The 11,403-nt window shown below is 45.2% G+C and overlaps 1 protein-coding gene across 1 annotated transcript; it reads right to left on the bottom strand.

Annotated features, from left to right (window-relative positions):
* Window positions 1-1,703: 1,703 nt before the first annotated feature.
* Window positions 1,704-3,659, bottom strand: LOC112875569 (tryptamine hydroxycinnamoyltransferase 2-like). Its single transcript, XM_025939452.1, has 2 exons — window positions 3,172-3,659; window positions 1,704-2,928 (listed from the first exon to the last, which is right to left on the bottom strand). Exons 1-2 carry the CDS (start codon window positions 3,541-3,543, stop codon window positions 1,996-1,998), a joined length of 1,305 nt encoding a protein of 434 aa, XP_025795237.1. The 5' UTR covers window positions 3,544-3,659; the 3' UTR covers window positions 1,704-1,995.
* Between the last annotated feature and the right edge of the window lie 7,744 nt (window positions 3,660-11,403).

Below are 11,403 nucleotides of genomic sequence, written 5' to 3'. Positions count from 1 at the left end.
AAGCACCCCTATTTTTAAAATATATTATAATTATACCTAGTATATAAAAATTAGTATGTCCACGTACAATATGTATGGTCACATACCTAACATATATACCATCATAGATGTTCTAGTATGATGATATACTTCACGTACATACTCTTCGTTAGATCAGATTCATCCTACGTCATGAGATATACACGTGGGAGTAGCTACAAGTGTGTGTAGAATGGATTTTCCATATATATATATATATATATTCTTTGCTATGCTAGATACGAGTACGAATACGAATGCTAGATATACGCAAACAGATACAAATACGAACTCAAATTAAAACTAAAAAAGAAATGCAAAGAGACATAAGTAAACAAAAAATAAAAAAATAAGAAATTAATACCGGGTAGTAACACGAACAAGTATTAAAATGCCGCCTCAGCTGTTCTCCGTGGCGAGCAGTTTAGTACCGGTTGGTTTTATCAACCGGTACTAAATGTGCCTTTTAGTACCCAGCAACCCGACCGGTACTAAATGCAAGCACATTTAGTACCGACAAGTCGGTACCCGATGCAAAACTGGTACTAACCGGAGGTTTCCACGCAGTACTAATGCTAAGTTTTCTAGCAGTATTTGATGTTGCCGGTCATTATTATTTGCAGCGAGAAACATTTTACTATTCCTCGCTAATGACCAGTCGAAGTGACATAATTTGCTTGAAACCTAGTTGGGCCCGATGCAAATGCTTTATTGGCGATAGACCTTGCTTTTTTTTTTAAGAAACGATAAGCCTTGCTATTGTCTTTCACTACTGGGCTCTGAGGTGCCATGGATCAGAAAATGTCTGGATGTATAACAGTTTATATGCATGTTCACTTTGTACACTAGAGCCTGGACTAATAAGGAACCTATTTTATAAAATAATTACAGCCGAAAGTCTCTCCGACCTTGCAAGCAGAGGGAGACAAGCTCGGGCTACCTTGACCGACCCTGCATGTCGTCTCGCCACCAACCTCCACCTGGAGCGGAGCGTTCCGTCACGCAAACCAACTGCACCACGGGTAAACAGCCTCGTTGCATCGCGTCACATCGATCCCGGCTGCGCATGCCTTCTCTGTTTCTCTTTTTCTTTTTTATTAATATATAAACTATATAAAAAAGGGGGGTTTCTGGCTTTCTGGTTGCCGATAGGGATAACCATATCTAGGAGACTAGGAATGTATTCCGCTTTACTCTTTAGTGGAGGATTTCAAATAAGTTTTTGGTGGTATATCTTGACTATAGATTTACCTTGCATTATTTCATTAATTGTTATAAAATTAATTTATATTAAATTAGATACTAAAACTATTCGTATAACTTTATACACTAAGTTTTTATGTGTATGTTTGAGAATTTTTTAGTCAAAATTTATAAAGTTTGATTTTTTAAATCCTAATACATCTATTAAACGGAGGAGTAATTTTGTAGACACATAGATTTCGCTATGTATTTAGATATAACATACATCTAGAGGTTAATAAAAACTATGCACCTGGAAAAGTGAAAATGACTAATAATTCAGGACGGAGGAGTATATTACCAGCTCTTTAAAGAAATTGTAGGTCAATAGTAGTAAATGTATCATCACTAAATTAAGCTGCATGTGTGCATATTCTCTTACAGATAAGGGGATCAGTTAATGTTTTAGAAGTTGAAAATACAGATGGCACAATTAAGAAACATATTTAGCAATAATCACCTTCCAGAATAGCAATATGCATATGACAAACTGCATACGAGACTGAAGCACATCAAAGCGACATCCGTTGTTTATCCTTTGACATGCACCATACGTCCTAGCACTGTCGCGTCGTACGTGTACATGTGCATATATATAGTTGCACATTTAGTCACAAATCCTTGCAAACATTTTGGTTGTACACATATACTATATATATATATACCATGCATATATACTCATACCATACACTATATAGCTAGTACTTGGGCATGCATGAGCGAGGGCGTGCATGGTCAGTCCATGGAGTAGCAGATCTGCTTGAAGGCATCGACGTGCTCAGCGTCGAGAGCCATGAAGAGGTCGACGCCGCCCTTGGCCGCGCACGATGGCACCATGATCATGAGCCCCTCGATGGGCAGCTCCGGCGGCAGGAACGCGCACGGTGGCCCCTGCCCGAAGTCGAGGTCGTGGAACCTGAACCCCAGCCAGCTGTCCACCTCCAGGTCCGGGCAGAAGGCCGTGCCCAGGCCCGCGGCCGTCGACGCCAGCTCCTCCCCGGCGCGTTCCGCCGCCTCGCCGAAGTCCACGAAGGACTGGATGTACTCGGCGTCGACGCGCGCCACGGCGTCGCGGATGGCGCCGACCACGGCGGCGTAGTTCGACGACAGCACCTCCCGGGCCCGCATCCGCGGGAACGCCCACAGCACCATGTTGCCGAAGTACTCCATGGGCACCGGCGGGTCGGCCCGGCCGCGGCAGTTCACGGCGACACGTATCTGCGTGAACTCCTCCGGCGCCAGGTCCCGCGCCGCCGTCACCTTCTTCCACGCGTGCGCCAGGAGGCACTGGAACGTGCTGCACCGCCCGCCGACGCGGGCCTTGAGGCCGGCGATGAACTCATCCGGGAAGTGGCACGCGAGGTTCTTGATCCGGTCCATGGGGAGCACGGGGTAGGAGTGGCTCGGGCTGTGCTGGCCCCGGAACTCGATGTTTCGGTGGTCGAACTTGGGTGCAGGTGGGCTGCGGGGCACGGCGATGGTCTCGCGGTCGGTGAAGGGCGACGGAAGGGTCGCCGAGGAGGTGCGCACGGCGGTGGCCCATGAGGTGTAGAAGAAGCTCATGGACTGGCCGTCGGCGACGAGGTGCTGGCACGCCGTGCCGATCACCAGGCCGCCGCACCTGTACCGCGTGAGCTGCGCCTGGAAGATCGGCTCGTCGGCACGTTCCTGCACAATCGCGCCGCGAAGGAGCATGCGCGTCATAATTATTATGATGTGCAAAAAAATTCCCAAAACTTCACTGCGAAGTACTAAATTAAGCTAGCACGCAGAACCTTCGAGAGATGCCACAAGCTTGTGACAAACCCTTGTACGGCTGCAGCTTTGTACGTATGGATAGACACGTTGTTCAAAGACAAACACGTACGTACGTGCGACGGACTAGCTAGTATATATGTAATTCCTTCGTACCTTGTCAGCTTTTGGGTAGAGCTCGTTGATGTGCGCGGCGACGTCGTGCGCCAGCGCGTCGGCAAGGTCCGCGTCGGCCTGGGCCTCGACGACGAGCACCCCGGCGTCGTTGAGGTGGAAGCACTTCTTGCCGCGGTCGTCGACGCCGAACCGCCCCGCGAGGTGCGGGTACCTGGCGACGGCCGCGAGCAGACCGTCCACGAGCGCTGCGTTGTCTGGCGCCGGCGCGTTCCAGGCGAAGACGGCCGGGATGTAGCCGTCCGTGGAGGCGCGGTCGAAGGCCATGAGCGGGGACTTCCTGCCGCCGCCGCGGGCGCTCGCGGGCGGGGGCCTCAGCACCGCCCGGCGCGTGACCTGCACCGTCACCGCCATGGTCGCAAGCCCCTATGAGCTAGCAAGAAGCGACTGATGATGAAGAAGATGATGACCAAGTGAGACTTTGCTTGTCGATTAGTGTGTGTTCTGTATGCTAATGCTTATTAGCGTGCTGTGTGGGATAGATAGGTAGCACACATGTGTCTGTGTGTGTATATATAGGGCAAACCGGGCGCGCGGGCGGGGCTTGGTGTGTGCCGGCCGGCCGGGCTCATCAAAGCTGGCGGGAAAATGACGCGGGCACACCAACCAGGCACGACCAGGGTGGTCAAAATGCGGTTGCTAACGTTGACGCTGCGAGAGCAAACTTGCACACAGAGATTGCACGCAGCCGTCTCGGTGGTGTGAACAGGGCATGCACGCGCACTGATCAGCTAGCGTGAACTTTCTACTGCGTCCCAGATCATGCATGGAAGTCCTAGCCCAGGGAATGAAATTCTTCCTGTTCCATGGTTGGAAGAACTCATCAACTTGGTGGAGAATGTCCGTTCAGTAGCATGTGCAGCTTTTCTATTCCTGCATGGTAACATATATGCATGCTGTCAGTGCACTACTACAATAAAGCTCTACGCAAGCGGTCCAGTTAGCCTCTACACAAGCGCTTTCAGGAACCGCTTGAGACGCTCCGCTTGTGATGTAAAACAACATCTCAGGCGGTCGATCAAAAACCGCTTGAGATAGACACACATCACAGGCTGTTTTTTCCAAACAAACCGCTTGTGATAGGCCAACATCACAGGCGGTTTCTTCCAAACAAACCGCTTGTGATAGGCCAACATCACAGGCGGTTTGGTCCAAACGGACCGCTTGTGAGAAACAAACACTGGGCTTGTGTTTTAGAGACATCACAGGCGGGTTGAAAGAAAAACCGCTTGTGGTACGAACATATCACAGGCTGTTTATAAGCCAATCCGCTTGTGATAGGAACATATCACAGGCGGTTTTGAGCCGAGCCGCTTGTGATAAATTCATATCACAGGCTGTTTGTAAGCCAATCCGCTTGTGATAGGAACATATCACAAGCGGTTTTAAGCCCAGCCGCTTGTGATAAATACATATCACAAGCGGTTTGCAAGCCCAGACGCTTGTGATCTAACACATCACAAGCGGTTTAATATGTCCAGATTCATATCCAAATTCAATTTGCATTCATAAATCATATCCAGATTCATACAGCAAATAGATATACAGATTCATACAAATCACAGATCACATTCACAGAACGACAACAATAGTATTATCACCAAACCATAATTTACAGCAGCTCAAGTTTAAGTCCATACATCAACATTGAAGAACAGCCCACACATGACATAAGCTAAACAAATTCAAGGTCTAAACACTGTGAGCTAGATTGTACAATTCTGGGAGATCAAACAACTTTCCCTTTTCATTGAAGAGTAGTCCATTTGGGGGAAGAACTTCACGGTGCAAAAAGGAAAGCAAGTCTCTTACAACCTTAGCCACGCCGACAGTAGCCATATCTCTTCCTTGCGATTCATCCTTGATGTTGGATTTAGAAACCTGGAATGAAAGCAAAAGGTGCTTTGTAATAGTAATGTCATGGGCTGCAATAAGAAAAATTGAAACATAGACAATGATAGGGAACTTACATCCTCACGGTTGACACGACTCCATTCACATACATAATAACCGCACAGGACAGTACCAGGAGGTTGTTTCTGACTGGTTGAACATAATGATATTGACAAATTAGGCTTGCCCTCTAGATGCTCGCCGCCAAGATCTTTGTAATAAAAACGGTATGCGCTGCATATAAGAATACCATTGTGAGATTAAGAGAATACATTTGCTAAGTTGTAAGTACAAGTGTAAAATAGTCATACTTCTCTAAAATCCTCAAGAAGTCATTATATGCATCCTTTTCCATTCTCAGCGAGTCGAATACCATGGCTGTACCACTCTTTGGAAAGATCTTGATACAAATATAGTGGTCACTACATATACATATACGAAAACACATGTTAAGATCACGATTGCCATAATTTGTAGTTCAAAACCATGTGGAGAACTTACTTAAAGTGGTGCGGAGCTATTATTAACTCCTTGCCATGTTGTACATGATTGTACATGGCTCGCCCGATGTATGCTGCCATTAGCCTCATTTTTTTTCTTTGATTCTTTTTGACTGCTCTCTCAAATTCATCATCATCAAGGTCTTTGTATTCTTCTCCATGTCTCCGAACAACTTCTTTGTAGCGAGCTTGGGATATCATCAATGGATCAAGAAACCCTGTCTGAAGTTGTTTCTTCTTACCATCTATGTACTGCATCCTACATGTAAGAAGCAATATTGGACTTGAGTATATTTCATTCTGTGATTCTGGACGAAGGGTCTCTGTCTATGCAATTTTACTCGGTTTGGTATTCACATACAAGCGGTTCTATTTAGCTTGACCGCTTGTGATACGTATCCAGCATCACAAGCGTTCCCTGTTACAGACCGCTTGAGATATGAATCCATCACAAGCGGTTAAGATTCCAAAACCGCTTGTGACACATGTCCCGCATTACAAGCGTTTCGTATTACTGACCGTTTGTGATTTCAAAATTATATCACAGCCGGTCAGGTTAAAAACCGCCTGTGATGGTAATAAACTCACAAGCGGGTTGTCTTATAAACCGCCTGTGATGTTGACGCGGATATCACATGCGCTTTTTAATTTCGGACCGCTTGTGATACTTAAACATCACAAGCGGTTTGAATGGCCTGGCACATCTCAAGCGGTTTTACAACCTAGCCGCTTGTGATGGAAAAAGGCTACCGCTTGTGTAGAGCCATATTGTACTAGTGGTGGCAGAAACTGAAAACAAGTGCTAATAATAAATAATGTACCATGCATCATTCTTGGCAAGATTAATTAATTACATTGCTACGAGAGTGTCCGTCTCAATTGGATGTTTCCACCATTTGGCCAGATTATTTCTTCGAACGTTCCGTGGCCTAAATGCTCCAGCACATGAGCATCGCAAATTTAAGGATAAATGTACAAGTAGCTATTGCAGAAATTGAAAACAAGTTTTCTACATAAAAAAGCGACATTTTTGTGGTACTTTGTTTTCGGATTAACTAGTATTGTAAAGTACTGGGTGTATTATTTTTACTTCACACTATTGAGTACTATAAAAAAAAGACTCTCATATGGGGGTAAGTCCTGTCTGACAGTTCACAGTTTGGATCCATCGGAGATAAATTATCTCACGCGGTTACTACGTAAGCCATTTAGGATAATTTATGTTGCAACGCATGTTCTTGTCTTCCTGCCGACCCATTCACTACCGGATTCAGGACAAAGCCCTGAAAACACTCGGCAAAGGCTTTGCCGAGTGTAACACCTGGCAAAAGGCACTCGGCAGTGATTATTCCGGCAAAGATGTCTTTGCCGAGTGCCTTTTGTCGGGCACTCGGCAAAGACTTTGCCGAGTGTCAGATTAGGCACTCGGCAAAGAAAAGTCGCCGTAACAGCGTTTGGGACCGTGACGGCTCTTTGCCGAGCGTCCTCGGTTTGGCGCTCGGCAAAGGGCCTAGTCTTTGCCGAGCGCCCTCAGTTTGGCGCTCGGCAAAGAGCCAGCCTTTGCCGAGCGCCAAACTGAGGGCGCTCGGCAAAGTTTAGGTCACTTTGCCGAGTGCCTGTTACGTGGCACTCGGCAAAGTTCAGGTCACTTTGCCGAGTGCTATTTTTATACACTCGGCAAAGAGTTTTTTTTAAGATTTTAATTTGTTTTTTCCACGGCATTTTATACAAGCACATATTCACACAGGCATATTTTATATTCACACAGGCATATTATTTGAAATTTCACATACACAACCAAATTGACGCAAGTCTTATCGTCACAACCAAATTTAACAAAGTCTCGTCAACACACAAGTAATATCACATACACAAGTTCACCACATAAGTGTTAACAGCGATAAAGGTTCATTTAAAGTTCACCACACAAGTTCACCACACATGTTCAGCACACAAGCTCACCACACACAAGCTCAAATGTCACAAATGAAGATTTCGAGATGGCTGATTTGGAGTTGCCTGATTTGGAGATGGCGGTGCATGCGGATCATTTGACGCCGCCGATTGTCTCTACACAGAGAAGAAGAGATTGCATGTGAGACAAGATAAATGACGATCGTACATAAATTAAGCTAACAAACAGCATACAAAATAAAAAATCTCTACTATCAACAGCAACGAAGAACTAACACTTCGGCATAAAAATGCAAGAAAGACTGAATGGCATTCAACAAGACCTATGTAACTCTTCCATGGAATCCTCCCACTTAAAGCTAATTCTTTAAACTTCTGTTAAACATATTGGTACGAGAAATGCTTGCTGCCTAGGCACAGTGCCAATTGAGAGGGATTTTCGCTAAGTATTAGTGAATTGGTATGTGAGCTCCTGCACTTTGTTAATTGCTAATATGTTTCATCAAAGGCATAGTCTGAATATTTACAAATTCAGACATTGCAAAGCTTGATGCAACTGTAATTCTGCTAGCAGGTCAACTTAGAGTTGCCAACTTTGCATTGCAGTCGCTTTTGATTATTAAGATATAAGAATGAACTCGGTTTAGACCTTAACATGTCAAAAATCCTGTCAGTCAGAGCATCTCATGAATCATGACCAATGCAGACAAGTTCAGTAGCATGCAGGAAGTGCTCGTATTGGTTTTGGTGGAACAATTAGAAGGATGTGTTGTCCAAGTAAAGGATTGTAATTTCTTGTCTCAAATAGTGCTACTTTATAAGCATTATTAAACTTTGATACTTGAAATCTGTTGATAATTTTATCCCCAACTCAGCATTTTGTAGAGTGCCCTCTAAATGGACAAATTATATATCAGAATTAAAACATAAATGGACAAAAAGGTGCCCTCTAATCTTTTAAAAAGGAGCCCTACCATTTCATAAAAGGACAATCACAAGCCTTTTAAAAGAAAAGAAGCTAAAGTTTGTCTGCAACTGACTAAGGAAAAGCTATTTTTATATACTAACAATGTTTATCTAGATGTATAGCAAAGACTATATATTTAAATTTGCTAAAACAATCTATATTTTATATTTTATATACTTACAGGAGTAGAGTACGGATCAGATGGTGGAGGTTGCGTGAACAGAGAAGTTGGCGGAGGTACACCCGTTGCAGCGCTAAGACTCTACATGTAAGTAAGTACATCACTCATCCTTTGGTCCAACTCCTGTTGTTTTCTCATCTCTTCTTCCAGCCGGCCCTGCACAGTTTTCACGCCAATGTTACAATAATGCAAACAATACATATGTAATAATCAACGAGCGACGGACAAAGAAGGAATAACCTGGAGTGCCTGTATCTGATGGCGTGAAGTGTCCTGCCGAGGTCGTATGGCTGGGCTCGCACTCGTGCTCCTTGCTCGGATTTGAGAAAGTGTAGGAGTAGAGGACGAGTCGATTGCGCCATCGGCAATCCAGTACCGTCCTTTCTTCTTACCTCCTCCGACCCTCATGACGATCTCTGTGTCAAGATCCTCTGTGGTGGGATCATATTCTGGGCCATGGACCTCTCTTGCCATCGATGTGTAGTCACTGAGGCGGGAGTGGATGCTCGCATTGCTGTATGCCTCGGGCCCGTCCTCCGGGTTGTAGCTAACGTCGAAGGTCGCCTTTCCCTTGTGGGACAGAGCAAATGCCGTGAAGAGATTGCAAGGCTGGCCACCATGTGACGATGACTGCGAGAAAAGCAACAAGATGATTAGAAAGCATGCATAATTGAGTGTTACATGAAATAAATGTATTCGCGTACCCATGCTTCAGCGTATCCGCTGAGGTTGCGGCTGCCTTGATGGTGTGCTACACCTGGCATCATCAAACGTCGCTCCCGGCAAGCAACGTGATTCTCCTCCCACTCCTCGGAGCACCACTTCTGCACTATGTGTCGCCAGCAATCGGGATACGAGATGCACCAATTAGGAGTCACCTAGAAGACACCAAGTATATGCATGACGTATTAGAAGATGAAATTAAGCCGTCCTTATGTAGTAAAAGAATCAAGCCACAGTGTTTTGTTCTTTACCTGTATGTACTGCTCCGGAGTCAAATAAATTGTTCTTGCTTCTTCTTTGGTGACCCTCTGTCCAAGGACGGTGGCGTGGTAATTTCTAACGGCTTGGATATGCGCCTGGTAGTGCATCTCCCAGACCAGTTTCTTGCAGCAATTGGTGATCACCATATCTGCCTCGCCCTCTTTACCAGCCTCGCATCGGAAGAAATCCTACATATACAAACACAATGGATCTCATTCATTTATGGTATAAAATTGTGCAATTAATATGCAATTTATCGAGCACTTACCCACAGCTCCCCCTTCACCCGCTCCGCCTTGTTGCTGAATACCCGGCCCTCCCGATCTTCAGCATCCGGGGCCGCGGCGTAGTGCTCAAATGTATAGGCCGGCTCCCACACTCCGCCGTACAAAACCATGCCAGGAAAGTGTTGCCTGCATAGAATACCGATGATGCCATTGACGGTGCGCTTGTGAGAAGCTCCAGGCTGCACAATCTTCCAACCCCTGCACAAGTGATTAAGAAAAATCATTACTTTCTATTCCAGATTTGAACATATTACATGTACAAGCGGTGAAAATATTTAAAGTTACCTGTTCTTATCGGGAGTAATCAGCGGGCGCCTGTCACGAGGTATCGGTCGGTGAGGGAGACTCGAGGGACCTCGCTCCTTTAGCAGCTTCGCCAAACGCCATTTCCAAGAAAGCATCGGTCTTCCTGATCCACTCACTAGTCATCCCAACCTGACTTGGACGGCCAGTGTACATCCACGCACGGTCTTCCATCCTCTAACATATACACCGGAGACAGAGTAATATCAATTGCCCTACGTATATACACGGGAGCGAGGAATATGGCATGTTATATCAACACAGCAGAATGATCTATAACAACTCCTAAAGATACATGGTGTATTTTTTAAAAGAAACGTGCATCAGCTAGTGGAACATGAACGGATGCAGTACCTGCGGCGGCTGGGGCGCGGCGGGGGCACGGCCGAGGGCGCGGGCCGGGGGCAGTACCTGCAATGGAAGCCTCAATTTCAAATTCAGAATTTCACCAAACAACACTGGTTTCATAACATGGATTCGTAAAACAGCACTGCACATACTAAAACAAGGGGGAAATAAGGATTGGTGGTGTTTGGTGAATTGCTTGGGTGCATACCGTGCTATTTTGTGGATATGCAGGATACAGATGCTGTTTCGTGAATACCATAAGAAACAAGTGCTGATAAGAGTGATCTCTTCGCCCTAGGCATGACAGAAGAAGACAGTAATAATCTTGCAAGGTTGCTTTCCTGCAACATTGGGTCCTTCCCTATAAAATACCTAGGTGTCCCTCTCCACTTTACTAAATTTTTAAGCTCAAACTGCACATTTGCACAAAACTTGTAGATGGACTTGGTTCATCTAATTATCTAAGATGCCAATATGACAGTTAGGACTACCATTTCTTACTTTGGCATTTTGTTCCTTCCATCAACGTAAGGAAAATAAATCAAAGGAACAGCTATATTATCCCTTGGCAATAATTAGTAGTCTATTTGAAAATGGAATTAGCTTTGCACAAGAAGCAAACTGAATGTAAGGAACACCTTCTCCATTCTTTTCAAGATACATGTGTCGTGTGTATATATAGCATGTGTTCATACAAATATGCAAGGGTCTGGGAAAAATCTCAAAACCCCCCAAAACAAAGAGTATGTATATAGATCTCTATTATTCGCAGCTCTATATCTTCATCAGCACTTGCATGCATATGCATGGATATGATGCAGGATTGTTACCTCAAGT

Source organism: Panicum hallii, chromosome 9 (assembly GCF_002211085.1).
Source record: "Panicum hallii strain FIL2 chromosome 9, PHallii_v3.1, whole genome shotgun sequence".
NCBI classification, from domain to species: Eukaryota; Viridiplantae; Streptophyta; class Magnoliopsida; order Poales; family Poaceae; genus Panicum; species Panicum hallii.
This window is presented reverse-complemented; position numbering and strand designations above follow the sequence as displayed.